Raw genomic sequence first — 19276 nt, 5'->3', positions numbered from 1 at the left:
TTTAAAGGCTTACATTTTTTAATTGAACATGATGTGTTTTCTTTACAGGCAGAAAGTGATACGGGCCTTTAAGATGAACAAAACAACCGCACCACCAGCCCAAAAAGACCCCCCGACCAGCCCCAAAACAACCACAGCATCAGCATCCGTCGTGCCAACATGGTCATAATGCAAATGTGCTTTTCATCAATGCAATTCAACCAGTGTGTAAGAAGATCTGCACGGCACACCTTCTGAATATCCTCTCAGGCATGGTGTCACTTATTTGTATCCAGATATGGTCAAATACTTGTCATTTTGTTGTATGCATATCACTGGATGCCACTTTTCTGTTAGTTGTTTTTTCCAAACCTTTAATACAGTCTTTCAAAGCGTACACACCAGAGCTGAGTATCATGGCGGCTTCACATCACACTGTGAAGCATGAGGTTTTTATTAATAATGGTAAATGTGAATTGTTTTTCTTTGTGGTTCATGTAAGGCCATTGTTTCTTATGAAATGGGAAGGATTGTCACTGTATGTTGTATAATACAATAATAATGTACACTACTGACCGTGTCATGTGATGAAGAGCTCTTAATCTTCAATAAATAATACAAATGTCAAATATTGGCAGTGAATTACATTTTTGTTTTTCTGTGTCGGTCCGTCTGTCTCTCTGGAACTTCACGTTGAAATAATACACTTTATTTATAAAGCACTTTAAACCTCCAGACCAAAGTGCTGTACAGGCAAATAGATCAAACAAAGCATACAAAGCATACACAGCTCAGCTCACACACCATATAACAAGTACAAGTAAAAACAAAAAACAATTTAAATGCAAAAAAGCAACACTCTGAAAGATGTTGAAACGCCAAATGTTAAAACGCTAAGGAGAAGTGGTGGGTTTTAAGAAGCGATTTAAAAGCAGGCAGTGTGGAGGCCTGTCTGATCTCCAGGGGCAGAGCGCTCCACAGTGCGGGAGCCGCGACAGAGAAGCAACCCTCTGAGCTTTGACCTGGCTTTAGGCACATTCAGGAGCAGTTGGTCGGCTGACCTGAGAGGGCGGTCCGGCTCAGCAAGGTATGGGGGGGTCATGCCATTTAGGGATTTAAAAGTAAATAAAATAATTAAATCAATCATAAATCACAATTAATGAAAGTAATTCATTATCTAAAGTATACAGTAAGCAATATAATAGTATTTATGTTATTCAGCTTCTTATTCCCTCTAAAAGGTGTTTTTTTGCCAAGTCATACTGTAATACATCGTTGTATTTCAGTCATGTGTTGTTGAGGCTTGGCATGATGACCCACTGTTTTCCCACATCGCTGACCCCAATGTCTGATAAAGACACATGCCTTCGATCATGAGGGAACAATATTTCTCAAGTCTGTGACTGCTTTGTCAGCAAAATATGATTTCAGCTGTTATGTTTGCCACTTATTATATTTACTGAACTTTGAGGAACAGAAACAGGAAGATCATATAATAGCAATTTCAATCTTCTGACAAATGGACTAAACTCAGAGAAATAGACTTCAAACATGACTTTAACTTGTATTTTCAATGTTCATTAATCAGTTTAACCTGAAAACGCCTCTATTGATACAGATGGTGGTTAATGATTATATTTATTACATATTATCAAATTAATATCTATTTCCCAGATGAGTGTTTTTGAGGCTGCACAGCTTGAAGTTCAATGTTCATTTTACCCTCCATCTTTTAAAATGTTTATTTTGATTGTGAATTTGAACTGAAATGGAGTGACAGGCTAGATGTTCAACTCAATAAACATTGAGACAAATACCAGGTGATTGAATTGAAACCAAACTGAAATGTTAGTTTATTTATATCGCTATGCACAGGATGACAACATTTGGGGAATTTTTAAACAGTACAATAATAATGTCAAAAACAAGAAGAATAGAATCGTTTAATGTCATTATACATGTACAATGAGATAATAATAAATGCTTCTCCCTTTCAAGGGTGCCATCAAAACAAAAACATCAGAACATAAGACAACAAATACACGCAGCATACATACTTAGGAGTTAGGAATAAGGAATAAAGGAATAAGGAATAAAGGAATAAGGAATAAAGTGCAGTAATTATTTCCAGGAGTAGTAATTATTTATTATTATTAATTCCTCGAAACTACTACAACTTAAAGAGCCTGTGACAGCATCCCAACAACTGTTGTGCAATGAAATATTGGGCTACTAGTAATCTCGAACCGTCAGTTTAAAAAAGAAAAAGCGATACCGTTCCGTTAAATATCAATCATTTCGAACATCGCGGGGAAATTCCTTCGACTCATTTTGAAGTTTTGGGGGAAGCAAAGTGTGTTGTTATGCGTAGAAATGGTGAATTACTGAGTTTAGGCACGTTAATAACGTTTTAATGAAGTTGACTACAGTATATTCATATTTGTCAGTGCTTTCATGTCAATTCGGCGACATAAACATAAATGATCGTGGTGAAGATGATGATTACATTAGGATTAAAAATCGGGAGTGAGAGCTGCTGAATTTCCTCCCGTCGGATGTGATATAAAAACAAATCGATTATTTTTGTAGTTGTAAACTCAAGTGGATGAAACTACATTTATTAGTGCTTTCATGTCAATGTATTATTTGAAGCAACACATTATGTTGACGAAACACTCGAGTCAAATGTAATTAAAGTCAGATCCACTCGTGTCTTAGACGTGAACGCGCTCTCAGCTGGTGAGAGAAACCCTGGCTTGATTTACCGAGTTGATAACCAGATCTTAGCGAGATCTCGTTTGTTAGTTTGTTGTTGTTAGTTAGTTTGTTACTCAAACATATCCATGGTCTGTTGAACTGGCTTCGTAGTCTACAGGGCACAGGTGGCTAGCAGCGCTAATGTCAAAGACACAGACATTATACATTATATTTGTATTTTACCAGGATGCAGTGACACAAATATTTACATATTTACATTTACTATCTACAGCACCCGCCGCCCCTGACATCCCCCACTCCCCCCGTTGACAATTTACTAGCTGTACCGAAGTGGGCCGGTCGAGAGTCCCGGGATGATTTTTAAGGCCCTGACACACCAAGCAGTCACCAGAGGACTAGCCGACGCTGAAGTCGGCTGTTGCCTGGCCGTGTTCTCCTGCGTTTTGGCCATGTGTCGCACGGGAACACACCGCACCGACTTCAGTGCGTGAGTGGCAATAACTCTCCTTACCAGCAGGCGGCGGTAGTGTGTATTCGTCATTCAAAAGAGGCAACAACCGGAAGACAGAGAAGAAGAAGAGTATATTTTCTCCGTAATATCATACAGAGCTGGCCTCTCCTGGATCAAGGTGATGAGCAGGTCTTCGTTTGCATCATTCCAGATCGCCATGATGAGATGAAAATGAATAGCAGTCTGTGTGTGCCTTCTTAAATCGTTTGTTTACGTCCCTCACTTCCGCTTCGCTTCTCATGCACTGATTTGCTAGCTGAACAGCCAATCAGAGTGATTATTTGGTCCGACTGCCAGACCCGATGCATGGCCGATTCAACATGTTGAATCGGCCATGCATCGGGTCTGGCAGTCCAAATAAGGCGTGTCACGGTCGACGGTGCGGGACACACCAACCTGACTACGGCGCCGCGAATGCCCGACAGCCTCTGACGGCCTCTGACTCCCAAAATCGGGTTGGTGTGTCAGGGCCTTTAGCCCCAGTCCACCACTGGCTACATGACCATATGATCCAGAATAAATTGAATAACGACTTCTCCAACCTTATACTTTGCTCCAGTGGTTCATTGTTTATTAATGTGTTTCTGCAGCATTTACCGACCGCTGCAGTGCTGGCTGCTCTTCCACGGGAGTTTATTCTCCCGTTAGCTCCCGGTTAGCTCACACTGCAGCGGCCGCTCTAAAGGCCCTGACACACCAACCCGATTTTGGGAGTCAGAGGCTGTCGGGCATTCGCGGCGGCGTAGTCAGGTTGGTGTGTCCCGCACCGTCGACCGTGACACGCCTTATTTGGACTGCCAGACCAAATAATCACTCTGATTGGCTGTTCAGCTAGCAAATCAGTGCATGAGAAGCGAAGCGGAAGTGAGGGACGTAAACAAACGATTTAAGAAGGCACACACAGACTGCTATTCATTTTCATCTCATCATGGCGATCTGGAATGATGCAAACGAAGACCTGCTCATCACCTTGATCCAGGAGAGGCCAGCTCTGTATGATATTACGGAGAAAAGATACTCTTCTTCTTCTGTCTTCCGGTTGTTGCCTCTTTTGAATGACGAATACACACTACCGCCGCCTGCTGGTAAGGAGAGTTATTGCCACTCATGCACTGAAGTCGGTGCGGTGTGTTCCCGTGCCACACATGGCCAAAACGCAGGAGAACACGGCCAGGCAACAGCCGACTTCAGCGTCGGCTAGTCCTCTGGTGACTGCTTGGTGTGTCAGGGCCTTAAAGTATTCACTGTCCGACTCACACAAGCAGCTGATGCATATCCCCAGTTCCCTTAGCCTAAGTGAATGTGTGTCAGTCTGAATTGACACTGTTTGGTATCACAACGCTGTTATGAAAGTTTCTCTGGTATAAAACGGGTGATGTTAGCATAGCAACCGAAGCTAAACTGACTACTTGCATCCGATAGCTGCAATAACACAAAACAACACGTCTGCCTCTCTCCACAATGATCGATAAGAGTGAACGGATGGTCAAAGTAAGGTACAAATAAACAGAATCACACGAAGCCTGGTTAGTGTTGCCTGACTTTATAAAGTGTGTTTATAAGCACACTGCTTGTAGGCAGGCATAACAGTGTTCAGGGGAGGTGGGTTTAGTTTCCTGGTTTTACATCTGGGTCGAGAGTCATGGAGTACGTCACAGGTAGCTTTCCAAGCTCATCAGAGAAGAGATCGCTGTATTCTGTTTGGATCTCAACTGAAAAATCATCGTCAGTGGGGCTTAATTGATGAACTGCTTCACTGAATGAAACTAGTCCCATCCGTCTGCACGCTCGTAGCCCAAGCAGTGGCAGGACATCCTCTTCCACAATGTAGAATGGCAGTGTGTGGACTTTTCCCACTAGGTGGCACTGCAGTCTGACTACGCCCGCAGTTTTGATTTTGCTACCACCATATGCAACAAGATTAGTGGATTTAAAACACGTCTGTATTTTTTCATCTCCTTTTATCACATTGAATGACATTTTTGACATAACATTGCACTTCGCACCAGTGTCTACTTTCATCTCGACTACATTGTCATTGATTTGCACTGTGACAAAAGCCTCATCATTTTTATCGATCTGTGCATCAGTTGCGTCAACACTTACTTGCAGTGTTACGCCGTCAACATAGAATGTTTCATCTGTAGTTGTATCAGCTTGATCAGGTTCTAGTTGATGAACTATCCTCCTGGGCCCTTGCTTGTTGTATGCTTGTTGTATGGAATTGCAACACTTCTTGAAATGATTCCACTTTTTGCAGGTATGACACTGTTGACCATTTGCTGGACAGTTGTCCCTCTTTGCTGCATGACTACCTCCACAGTTGTAACAGTTGGAAATAGAGCTAGCTCCATTTGCCTGAGGTTTCCTTTTGTTGTCGTATTTTCGTGTTCCTCTCTGGTAAGTCTGAACTGAATCCACATTTGTGGCAGAGTGCTGTGGCATAGCTAGCGTTTTATTGTGCTCTTCAGTCATCTCATGGATCTGACATATGTTAACAGCCTTGATTAGTGTTAAATCACAGTCTCTCAGGAGCACTTTCCTTAAGTTGTCATTACTGATACCACAGACCAGTCTATCTCTGGTTAGTTCTTCATAGAGATTCCCAAATTTGCAGCTCTTTGCCTTGATCCTTAAAGCACTGACATACGATTCAATTGACTCACCGATTTTTTGATTCCTTGTATTGAACTTGTGTCTTTCCATAGTGACATTTGTTTGAGGGTTACACATCTCCCTAAATTTCCTTTTTAGACACTCCGGGTCTTCTTTAGACTCGGCATGAGTGATGATGGGCGCATCCTCGCCAGGACCCCTCACTTCAGCCGCATAGACGAAAGATCTCTCGCGCTCGATGGCCTCTGATCCCGCTATATTGAGGAGAATGTATGCTCGTGTCTGTGCTGGCTTGTCATAGTGTGCCGCCGCGATGAAAATGTCATATTCCTGTTCGAATACTCGCCAGTTCTCTGCGATGTTACCGTCAAAGACGAGTGGGTCGGGTCTCCGGAATCCTTCCGCCATGTTAGCTTAGCTGCATGCATCGTGTTGGAGCAGGCTTAGTTGTCCTCTCAAACGTCACCCAGACGTGAAAAATCCGCCGTAAAAAAACTCCGGAGACTTGACTTCTGACACCATGTTTGATGTTCTCATAAACGAGTCATGTTTGTTATAGAACTTGGTTTAATAACCTTGATAGTAACGGAGCAACATACATACACCTGGTAGTTATCACAACACTACTCGTGTGCCGCATGTAGATCCCTACATCCGGTACGGTGTCTGCAGAAGGACCAAAGAGACCAAATGTGAATACTCTACACTGACCAAATCTAAAGGAAATACCTGCGTCTTTAGCGGCTAAACGCTCAACTCTGTTCACCAGCTGATATCTTTATCTGTCTGCCATTATCTGTGGCCCGGTTGCATACAGAGGTCTTCCCAAGGTGTTTGGCTAAAACTATGCTAACAGGAGCCAAGAGAGTGAACCAAAGAAGTAAAATGGTATGCCTCAGGGGTCGGCAACAGGCGGACCGCAGTCCGGATCCGGACCCAGACGCCGACCTATACGGACCCGGACCTATAATCAATACATTAATAGGAGATTTCAATTTTGACGGGGCGATTCTATTTTAACCGCTGCCGACGGGGCGAAAGAGACAAGTGAGCGATACAGGGAGAGAAACACAGAAGAAGAGATGAGAGCGCGCCGCGCCGCAGAGAGGAAAGTTAGAGAAGAGAATAATTAGCGATACAGGGAGAGAAGAGTGAACAGGCGAGTTAGCGGCAGACAGGGAGAGACACATAATTACACATGGCGCTCTCCAAGAGAATGTGGACAGTGAGAAGAACAGAGCTTTTAACCCTGAGTGGACTCGTTCATGTTCATCCTGCCCACTGGGAGCACAGAGCCAGTGTGTCTCATCTGTTCAGAGACCGTGGTGCTCATTAAAAGTGCCAAAACGCCACTATGAGACAAAACACAAAATAAGCAGTCTCAGAGCCCAATATGATCAGTCGACCAGGATCAAAAACTAAATATCGTTCCAGGGCAGGCTACCCGAGGCTAACCAATGAGCACCTGCATGTGTGTATGAGAATGGCCCTGACACCAATTCAGCCCAGATTTAAACTCCTGGCAGGACAAGCTCAATTCTCGCACTGAACAAAAACAAGTGAGTGAGGGACTGCAATATAAGAGGGAAAGAAAGAGAAACTTTAAAACTGTTCAATTGTTATGATGTGTAAAGACTGATATTGTTCTATAATCGTCTGAAACTGTGAAGTCATGATGTGAAACGGTTAACAAAGAAAAAGGGAAACTCAAGCTGCTGCTACACTTTATTTTATTTATCTAAAATTAAGCACTTTTAAGATGCACATATTTCAAAAGCTATTTTATTTATTTTCTCCTATTTTATTTTTAAATGCAGCCCGAGAGGAACATTACACATATCCACAGTATTTTACTGTATATCTGTATAGTACAATGTTAATTGACAATTATGTTGTTGTTTTTGAATTGTACTTTCTTTATTTGATTGGCAGTCAGTTGCTGATTACATGCAGACGTTGATAAAGCTACAGCTACTTCAATACATATCACACTAATTCATAAAGCAACTTAGACAGTTTGATGTTCCGGACCTTTGCATGGGGAAATTTTCTCTAACTGGACCTCGTTTAACTTTAGTTGAATACCCCTGCCTTAAACCAACACAAAAAGCTGAAAGAAGCAAAACCGCTCAGAGCTGACGGAAACGGGTAAATTGGGTGATAATTCTCTGTGAATTTGCCATGAGTGACCCCTTTAACATCACACGTAGTCATTTAATCTGCATCATAACACCAAACTGAATTGAGTAAACATATTGACAACAGTGTGAGAAGAATCACTGAAAAATCTTTTTCACATAGTGACTCTATTGTACATAGGGGGTCAGGAGTCAGGACAAGCCCAGAGGGCCAACAAACAACGTGCAGTTGCTGCGAGTCAAACTGTGATATGCGTACAGATATGTATGTGTTTATTATTTTATCGTTTCATCTTTGAGTTGGAGGGAAAACACAGAGTTGCCTTATTTTTACAGAGAGAAATGAAGCCGTTCAGACAGACAACCTCCGTCTGAATGACTCGATTCTCGCCAGCCGCGAACACAACGTCTCACCTCAACAGGGCCTCTCGTCTGTCCCTGAACTCACCGTCCCATGACTGCCTTCTGCTGCACATGTGAACGCATCAAAGTGAAACCAACACACACACACACACACACACACACACACACACACACACACACACACACACACACACACACACACACACACACACACACACACACACACACACACACACGTATACAAATTGGGTTTTTTCCCAATTTCCCACAGTTAAGAAAAGCACATGATTGATGTGTTGGAGGGGGGTATATATACATGTTGTCAGGCAACTGTATGATATCAGTCTGAAGTGAAAACCAACAGCTGCAAAAACAAGATGAAGCTCTGCATCGTGCTCGTGTTCGGGACCCTGATTGCCCTCGTCTACGGTAAGACCACCATGTGTTTTAGCTTCTGTTTGACTTTTGCTGCTTTAAATAACCTACTAAAGCTCAGGGTTTTTAGAAATACTGCAGAAACTGACGTGTTCCTTCACAATACTGAAACAAATCCTCAATCTGGAAACTTTAGTAAAAGCCTTTTAGTTAAAGCAATAATGGAGTTACCTAAATGTTGTCATGTCAAAAGGTCCATTGTATTGAAATACACTAACATATTAAATAACTATAGCTGTGTTTTTGCAGGTAAATTAATTGTTGATCACTTTTTGCTGCATTTAAGATTTTCTTTAACATGTTTTCCACATTCAGACAGCTATTGGAGTATTTTAATTTCTCTGAAGTATGACTATCAACTTGCAGAGACTTAAAACTTTAAATTGTCTAATCGTTGCATTATAATATATGTGCTGTTATCTAAAAAGCCTGTGTTAAGCAAGGCCAACGCGTAACTAGATGAGTAAAAGTTAACTGAATGTATCAGCTAAATGTGCTTGAAGCATTAAAAGTAATAGTATGGTGTTTTCTTATTATATATGAAGCATTTTATCTGTAAGAATAATTTAAATGCAGTTGGTCGAGGGGGAGCTCCACTTTTGTACTGTGTTATCTTTCCATATCAGTTCTAGACCCATTTTATTTGGGGGGCCATGCTCAGGCTAGTTTATTATGACAGGGGCACATGGATAAAAGACGCAAAAGACAGTGTTCAACATTATTATTATTTTTAGTTTTGTATAAATTCAAAGAGCACAAGTGAAGCAAAGTAACATCATTTGTTTCAGTGGTTAAATTGTTATTCAATCACATTTTGAGAAACAAAATGCATTCAAGTTAATTTTGTCTACAGCACAACGCTACATACAATTGTATTATCTTTATAAACTCTTCCCCCAGAACCGCCCAGGATCGAAATGTCTCATATTAAGAATATCAATCTGCCATCAATATAAAGTGAAAAATACAATATCTGCCTCTGAGATATAGTGTGATAGAAGAATGAAGTACCACAAAACAAACAGTACTGCGGTTTTAGCTACAATCCGCCGCTTTGTGTAACCCAGTACACTTTTCATCATGACTTGGAGAATGTACGCTGTAGTGAACAGGAAGATGACTAAAGGAGAAGATGGGGAAGTAAGCGTTGTAGCAACACAGAGGGAGTTAGTTGTAATGAAAGCATTTAGAAAGTGAACCTGTCAGCATTTAATTCTTTGGAGCACACAAACATCAGGTCTAATGCAATCACAATGTCACAGTGCCAAGTTCCCTGTAAAATGAAAGAAGGGAGGGAGGATGCAGTTTGATAGCGTGAATTATACAAGTGCGAACTTTTGACCTCTGACGAATCTTTAAACAGTCAAACAAAACGATGGACTCAGACGTATGAGATTCTTATTTCCTTGGGATATTCAACACTGCATATTACATGTTACATACTCAATACTGTGGACAATCCCCATGAGCATGCTGACTACATGCTGACTACTGTGGGGTTTGAACCTGAGACCCCCTTATCCCAACACCAAGGCTCTATCCGCTGCACGACCACACACCTCCGCATATTGTGCAAGACTGACATGATTTCAACAACTGCTAAACTGATATTTCAACATTACAATGACTAAAAGCCTCGAAACGCTAGAAGTCATCTCCATGTTGTGACACATGATTGAACACATGGTAAAACATGACTTAATGAATGTCTTTCGATGACAGGAATGCCACCGATCAGCAGAGACTACAACACTCACTGCCGGTGCGTTCAAGTGGAGTCGAGAATCATCCCGCCGGACAGCCTGAGGAGCATCAAGCTGTTCCCTAAAGGGCCCCACTGCCCCGACATAGAAGTCATGTAAGTGTTAAATAAAAGTCATCAACATGCAAGAGTTTAAATTAGAATTAGAAACCATTTTTACTCCTCAGGACTTATACAAATGGTCAAAAATCCCTCCCAAACACAGGTACCGTACTAATGGCGCATTTCCACTGCAGCGGGTCGCCCCGTTTAAGCGTCCTTAATCGTCCTCGAGCAGCCAGGCCAGTTTTTAGTGGCCTTTCCATATAGCGTAGCACCGGCTAGCGGGTACTTTTTCCCTCCTTTTCCGGCCCCATAACATCGTGGTTCTATCAGGCCAGGGCTGAACTAGTGACGTCAACACTCTCGACTGCTGATTGGTCAGAGAGAATCGTCACAAGATCGCGCGCGAGATCATCCCTAGCGTCGCATGTATATCTAGAAGCAAGCTTGCAGCATTTTTATACACATCATTTTTGTAAACGGAGGAGCTACAAAAATGGCAACGTCAAAGAAAAGCACACCGTGGTCGACCGAGGAGGTGACGACGTTCCTACATCTCATTGGGGATGATCAAAGCCAGCGGGAGCTCGACGGAACAACAAAGCCGATCGCCCCGCCTACACTGAGTTGCTACCCCAGGTCCTAAACTGTAATGGAATGCGCCCCGGCCTCGGACGGCCAGCGAGGCCTGAGCGAGGACGCTTAGGGACGCTTTAACGGGGCTACCCCGCTGCAGTGGAAATGTGCCATAAAACACCAAGTCCTCGAGGAATACATTAGAGAAATCCATGCTGTGATTCGGCACTGAAAACCGTTGGCGTACGGAGAAAAGCTTAATGTGGACCCTTTGGAATTTCCTGGTTTTATGCATGAATTGGTCATTTAATGTGATCGGTCACAATTATAGACGAACACAATGTGCTTAAGCTAATAGCAAACCAACATTTATATTCTTTCATGTATTTATGGAGAACACCCGTTAAACATTCACAGTGCCGGTTTTGGAGCAATAACCTCAGACAAACTCTTAAACCCTCCAGATCCAGGAGTAAGTTCTGGACTCGGACTGAACCTCTCTAAAATGCGGATTTTCTTTTTTTCTTTTGCCACAAAACCACCGAACCTCAGTTGATCTTCTGCCAGCGGACAGCCACTCTGACATTATACTATCCAAGAACAATACGATAGCTGTGTGCTATTTAGGTAAAACAACTGTAATGGTGTCAGCACAAGCCATTTGTATTATGTATTTTCTTTCAAATAACTTCACTTAACTTTTCTAGGCAGGTACATTAACACACGACAGGATTGTGTGGAGTGAAAATACTTTGCCTTCTCAGCAGAAACTCCTGGAGGGGTCGGCTTGTTTTTGGAAACATAATCTCTGTGTCGCTAAGCATCTTGGCTCGGTTTAATCCATTATTATTTTTTACAGAGCTGGACTGGCGAGCGGGGAGAAAGTTTGTCTGAACCCGCGGTCCTCCTGGGTGAAGAAGCTCATCCAGTTTGTTCTTGCAAAACAACGTCATCCAAAGACTCAAGCATAGTATCAAAAGACAAACAGTGAAGCATGTGCAGTGAATTCCTCTCTGCAGCGACGAGCCCTGCTGTTGTACTTTAATCGCACTTAACACAGTTTGTAAAGCTTATTTATACTGTTAGTGTTTGAATGCTCTTTTTTAACCAATCAGAGAACAGGAAGTGTCTAAATAGCACTGTTACTGGAGGAAGTATGTCTAAGCATTATAGGAAGTAAGGAAGTGTAAATTGTAAAGAAAATCAAGTGTGAATGAGTGTTTACTATTCTCTTTATAGAACGTTTGGTTGTATGTCGGATGCAGACACTTTGTAGCATAGCATGTGTGATATTCAAAACATCATTCTCTTTATTTTGTGAAAATCACTTGCTTTGTTAAACCCCTTTCCCAACGTTGGCACCGTCGGGGTCTATATCCAATTTGAGAAAACAAAATAAATGATAAAAAGTCAAATGTTTCTTGTCTTGCATTTAATCTGAAACACACTTTTTCTCCAGATGTGAATTTTGTGGAGACAATTTTGAACTTTTGCACTCATTTAAAAAGAAACTGACAACGGATGTAAAACTGTTAGTTGATTTCCCTGTTTTGTTGAACAGCTTTTGCAATGTTAGGTTTAAAGTCTGAAAAGTACAATGTGTAACCGAGCACCTTAATGCATCATTAAGCACTTATTTTGCCTAGTTCGACATGTTCTCAGGTCTTTTGGTGTTTGCTTTCAAAGAGACGTTTATTCCAGTAAACTTCTCCTACTCCTGAAACACTCTGTTTTAAAAAGGACCAGGGGTTGATACCTTCAGGGCCCTCAGGAAACCTCTGGACATTTATAATCAACCTGATCCTACTTTTCCCCTTCATTAGACGCACCCATGTGAAACGGAGGAGGGGATGTAATGAAAGAAGTGACGTCAGTGCATACCTTGGAAACCTAAAAGTACTTGTGTGAGTGTGCAGAGACTTGTGCCTTTCTATATCAATGTTTAAAACTTTTTTTAAAAACATTGAGCGTGTGCAAAAAAGAGAAAACCCATATGTGTAGGATCCTGATGTCTAACAGCAGCAGTTTGTCAGTAAAACAGACGGGTCTCCAAAGAGTCCTTCCTTCATGACTCTTTGATGTTAGGAGCTCTTATGAACTGAGAAGTCAAACCTGCTTCTAAACACCTCAAAAACAAAGGAGATGGAAATTGATTTTAGAATAGCACAATCCCCCTACTCTTTTCAATAGGGAGCCTAATGTGTCACTGAGTACAAGTATCTTGGTGTCGTGCTTGACCCCAAGCTCAGGTGGGATGTTTGGTCTGAGAAAGTAAATGCCAAGTCTCAACAAAGAATGTTCTTTTTACGTAAATTATTGTCTTTTAATGTCGGCAACAGAATGGTGAAGATGTTTTATCATGCTTTTAATGAAAGTGTGCTCTCCTTCGGCATCATATGCTGGTTCGGCAGCGCCACGGAGGCACAGAGAGGAGGGCCATATTGTCCAGTAAATTGACAGGAATCTCAGTTTTAAAAATGGCACACACTATTGTGAGTGACCTGAGGCACCCTCTTGCCTCTTGTTTTGAACTGTTGCCACCCGGGCGGAGATATCGTGCCCCTCTGTTCAAAGAGAACAGATCTAGGCTGTCTTTCGTCCCACAAGCCATCAAACTCCTTAACCAATGATGGCTAGGACGCACTGTTTACCCAGCTGGTACCCCCCCCCCCCCCCCGCAAATGAGGGCCTAGGCCCCTTGTCATGTCTGCCGATATCTGTTCTTTTTATGTCTGTTCTTTTTAATCTGTGTCTATGTTGATGTCAGTGACGTATGTTTTATCTTTTTTAATGCCTTTGTGATGTGCTGCAACCCATTTTCCCCTCGGGGATAAATAAACGAATATTACTACTATATTGGATTCACAGGAATTATTGAATCAACACGACAATGCTGGCGTCAATGGAGGTTACTTTTCAAACTCCTAAACCTTTGCAACTAGTTTGAAATACAAGCCAAAACACTGCCAGAGAACAAACGTGTAATCTGAGGTGGTTGTGCTAAAGAGATGCTCCATATCCGTGCATCCTTAAATAACCTTGTGAAGTCGGATTCAACTTCATCTTAAAGGTGCCCTATTGTGCTTTTGGGGTTTCCGTTTCCTGCAGTGTGTTATATAGGTTTCAGGGCATGTACTGTAAATGGTCTGCAAAGGCTACAAATCCCTGTGTTCCCTCCAGAGGGAGATTCTGTCTTCAACATACTTTGACCACTCTGTCTCTATTTGTGAACATTTTACAATACAATCAGAACTTTAAAGCACTTCCATATTACATGACATGTTAGACGCTTTTATCCAAAGCGACATACATACTCAACACTGTGGACAATCCCCACAGGAGCATTTGGGGTGAAGTGTCTTGCCCGTAGCAGTGGGTTTTGAACCTGATCCCCTGATACGAACACCAATGCACTAACCCACTGCGCCACACGCCTCCCATATAAAACAGTCAAGATGTTTTCTGGCAACATTGCTTTGAAAAAACAAAACAGCTGTGTGAGATTAGTGTTTAATCTTAAGCAAATAAAAAACATGTAATTTATTTCAAACATAAAACAAACACACGTTTAATACTCCAGCTCTCCATGAACTCACTCACTGGAAATCAGATAATTCAATCAAAGGAGTGAATAGGGAATGTAGCTATTAGAAAGAGGCAATTAACAGAGAGTAATCCAGTGTTATCACTCAGGAAAAACAGTCAGAAAAAAAGATCGAGATCTTTTCTGGGAAGCTGAAAAGTCTATGAAAGTTCAAGCTGCTTACAGTAAAACACACACAAAGTATAAATAAGGAATAACAATAGACAAACATCTTACAATATACAATCTTTCAAGTGCAATCGCCAAACCTAAAGCTGACACAAAGTGCCTCTTAAATAATGTAACAGTTCTGAAGTTGCTTAAGGCTAAACAGCTGGTTTACCTTAAAGAAAGTTGGAGGGATAGAGCATATCAATTAAAACACTTAGTGTCAATTCAGTCAATAAAAAAACATCAGTGTGTAGATTGTATACATAAACTGATTCAATACTTTTTAAGGACGCAATTCCTGAATTGTATGACAAGTATATATTTAGCATTTTACCTTTTAAACGTAAGGGATCTGTCTTTTTTTTAAAGAAACATAATTCTCTATAAACAAAAAATCTCCTGAGAAAGTTTGGAAATACAAAAGTTCCTGTTTTCATAAATTCCTGTCTCTAGGCAACGGCTTGAAAGATCGAAATTGTCGCTTTCGCTTTAGGTATTCCAATTTCACACGTGTACAAAAGTAGCTTAATTCAACTGATGAGGGCTATGTGAATACATGTAAGCGATGTAATGCAAGCAGCTCTTGGCCACATTCATTTTTTCAAAGCTCTCAGATGAAGAAAGGTTGGAGACCCCTGGACTATGGGATTGGGTAAGGGGTTCATCCATGTGATCAAAGTACTTTATTCTGCCCCTTCAGCAATGATTTTAACAGGCCAAACTATCTCATCGCTTTTTTCGGTAGCAAGGTCATCCAGACAGGGCTGCCCCTTGAGTCCAGGGCTCTTCGCCCTCTCGCTCGAGCCACTGGCCCAATTTATTAGACAATCACAGGATATTATCCCCATTTCTATCCACGGCTCGCTTCATCACATCCTTTACGCGGATGATGTACTGATTTTTATGCGGAACCCCTCAACGTCTACAACTCGTCTGCTTAGTGTAATAGAGGAATTTGGCAACCGATCAGGTTTTAAAATTGATTAGCCCAAGTCTGCCTTTTTGCCTCTCAACGACGCTGCCAAATCAGCTATCCTCCCTGCAAACATACCTGTGGTAGAACATTTCAAATATCTTGGTGTTGAAATATATAACAAGACTATAAAGAATAATTATACAGACACGTACAACAAGGTTCTCCAGGACCTCAATAGGTAGTCGAGCCAGCCCAACTCACTACAAGCCAGAGCTTCAATAATTAAAATGAATATACTGCCTAGAGTTCATGTTATCAGTTCAATGCTTCCTCTATCGCCCCCCAATGGTCATTGGCAGAAACTACAATCGGCAATTTCAAAATGTATTTGGAACAACAAGCGGCCAAGACTCAGATTTAAAATTATATTTCTGGTCCTTTTCATTAAGACCTTTGATTAATTGGTTTGACCCCAAAGCTGTGGTTTCATGGCGTGCTTTAGAAGAGAAGTTAGTCTCCCCATGGAGACTTCAGCGTCAGGACCTCGACACAAACTGATGGACCCAAATGCACGACCCAGAGACAAGTCTTGAATATAACAACATTTATTTTTAATTCCAAAGATGAGGTAATCCCTCTTAACAGAGTAGTTATGGCATAAACCAAAAGCGCTCACAAGGAGGAACAAACCAGCATAACAAAAAGAGAACTTAAGAACAACTTAAGCCTACAAAATTAACAGCAAAACAAAACCTGACATGAGTGAAAGTGATCCTTTTTGAGCTGAGGCTTAGCACTACCCTTCGGGGAAACAAACCAGACGAACTGACACAGGACAGGGGAGAGACAGGACTATTTAAACATGAGGTGAGTGGGGACAGGTGGAAACAATCAGGGGCGGGGCAGACACTGATGATGGAGGGAAAAACACACAGGGGGAGGAAGAAAACAGGGCCTGAAATGAAAGACAAAAGGTAAGTACAAAATAAAACAGGAAATGACAGACAAAATACATAAACATAACTAACACATATGACGAGACACAACATTCAGGAGATCATTCACACAAACATATCTATCAAACAATGTCAGGTTCGGCCCTCTAATTAGTCACGTTATTCAGACTTGGTGAAATGCACAGAAATGATGCGCGATGCAATGCCCATATTTAATAACAACCAATTACTCATAGGGCGGAGGCCTATTAATTGTTCCCAATGGGGGAGGAAGGGTCTTCACACCTTGGGAGATATTTACAGTGACAGTGGTCTCCGCTCGTTTCAGGATCTTAAAGGCTGTTGTGACCTTCCAGGCACCGCTTTCATTTTTCATCTAGCTTAGGACAGCCCTTAAGGCTTATGGGGTCCCGTGGGATCAACAATTAGCACGGCATCCATTCCACATACTCATCACTGATAGAAGAACCTCCAGGGGCTCTATGTTTTATACTCACCTTGAGTCCTCTTATGGTGACCTTCCCTTAGATAGAGTCTTTGGAGGAAGGATGTCCCAGAATTGAGACCTGATTGTAATTGGGATTCAGTCTGGGGTAACATTCAGTCTGGGGTAACATTCAGTCTGGGCTAACATTCAGTCTGGGCTAACATTCATCAGGCGTCTCGCAATCCCGACCACCAACAAATCCACCTGAACTATGCGCATAGGACTTACCTGACACCCAGACGGCTGCATATGATGGGTCTTCTGGCAGATGCTCGGTGTACCCTGTGCTCCGTGGGGACTCCTGGTACATTTCCCCATATGTTCTGGGAATGCTTTTGGAACGGGGTCTCCTCTAAGTTGTCCGATATATTTTCTTTGACTGTACCTGTATCTGTTTTTCTTTTGAATGACTTATCTCAGCTGCCGGCTACTGGGTACCATAAAAGACCTCGATGCTGGCCTTACGGCTGCCAAGAAATTGGTTGCTATGAGGTGGAAACAACCCGACAAGCTCTCAGTGACCTGCTGGTTACTAAGGTTTCTTGACGTAGTCTACATGGAACTGTCCACTGCACGCGTGATTGGAGTTAAGGAGTCATAATATATTCATTGCTGTCTGGATGGTAAGAGCATTCCATGGAATATAACAAAAATGGTTTCTGAAATAAATTACATACCCCACCTTGAAGTGATATAGTTGTTTGCAGTCATTGGTCCTGAGAGGTCCTGGGATTGGGGGTGGGAGGGTTTATTTTAGATTTTTTGTATCCTTAGTTTTGTCCTCTCGTCTGATTGCTGTTATTGTTTGTTTTTTCTGTATTTTTTGTAATTTGTGTTGTATTGGTTGTGATTGTACATTGTATTTTTCTAAATGTGTATGAATAAAAACATTTGATCAAAAATATGGACTGTGTTTATATTCAATAGCATTATTTAATATGCTCACCCAAATATCACCCACAAATACTATTTTATAATATGCTTATAGTTCTATTAATAACACTAGTGACTCTTTATGTCATATCATCTATTGTATTGTATGTATCTTTATTTGTAATCATGGGAACAACTGTCACGAAGACCAATCATTCCTGGGATAATGAAGTCTTTCTGATTCTGTGACGGCCGCATGAACGTGGTCCGAATGCGCCTCCTGCTGGCCTAAACATGCAACTAAAATATGTTCTGCTCATGATTTAAAGTGTATTTCCTCCATTGAGACTAATCTTTCAAACCTTGTTCAGCATCTGGGGTGAGGTAGACGACACTTTCTGGAGGAAAAAGATCCAGAAAGCTTTCTTCTGTTATGTCCATCTGAATTAAAAATACAGAGGGAGTAAAACATTAACATAATCAGAGTCTCTCACTCGACACTCAAAGTATTCCTGCTCCACATTCTGTATCAATGGATGTATTCAGTTTTAAGAAGAATTAACACTGACAGTATTTCTGCAGGTTTCTGCTATATGTATTTGTTTATTTGTTTATTTTAATGTGCACTTAACAAAACATGTACACTTATACTGTTTTTCTTTTAAATAGCACATGGTGGAAAGGAGCAGGGAGAAGAACTGCTTCTCCTTCCGAGGGACTCATGTTGCACTTTCCCTTGTAAATGTGATGTTTCGGTGTTGTAGTTTTTTGTTTTCTTTCTTTCCGTTAACTGTCAAGTGGGAACTAAGTATTTGGTAAGTTTTTGTGTTTCTCTTATTATCCTACGATACTGTTATGTTTGGCTGTGAATGAGAAAATATGAAGGAGAGACCATCTATTTCTATTTATTTTTGAGTTTTTTAGAAAAGGGCAGGTAATTTAAGATTATTTTCTTCTCCCTGCTCCGTTTCGGTCAATAGAGTGTTTACAGAGACATGTTTTGTAAACAATTATACATTAAGTTGTGCATACCATGAACGGAACAAATACAAATGAAATGAAAATATCCTTCCTAAGTGTTTACAGGTAGGTAATACTCACCATGTAGCCTAGTTGTGGAAGCCTGCGTTCTTCCATAGACACTCCCTGT

At 41.4% G+C, this 19276-nt stretch overlaps 1 protein-coding gene across 1 annotated transcript; it reads left to right on the top strand.

The window, feature by feature from the left end:
- Window positions 1-8646: 8646 nt before the first annotated feature.
- Window positions 8647-12555, top strand: cxcl19 (chemokine (C-X-C motif) ligand 19). Its single transcript, XM_034105639.2, has 3 exons — window positions 8647-8754; window positions 10483-10618; window positions 12000-12555. The coding sequence occupies exons 1-3, from the start codon at window positions 8703-8705 to the stop codon at window positions 12109-12111; spliced, it is 300 nt and encodes a 99-aa protein (XP_033961530.1). The 5' UTR covers window positions 8647-8702; the 3' UTR covers window positions 12112-12555.
- Window positions 12556-19276: the final 6721 nt, after the last annotated feature.

The sequence above is a fragment of the Pseudochaenichthys georgianus genome, chromosome 18 (assembly GCF_902827115.2).
Source record: "Pseudochaenichthys georgianus chromosome 18, fPseGeo1.2, whole genome shotgun sequence".
NCBI classification, from domain to species: domain Eukaryota; kingdom Metazoa; phylum Chordata; class Actinopteri; order Perciformes; family Channichthyidae; genus Pseudochaenichthys; species Pseudochaenichthys georgianus.
This window is presented reverse-complemented; position numbering and strand designations above follow the sequence as displayed.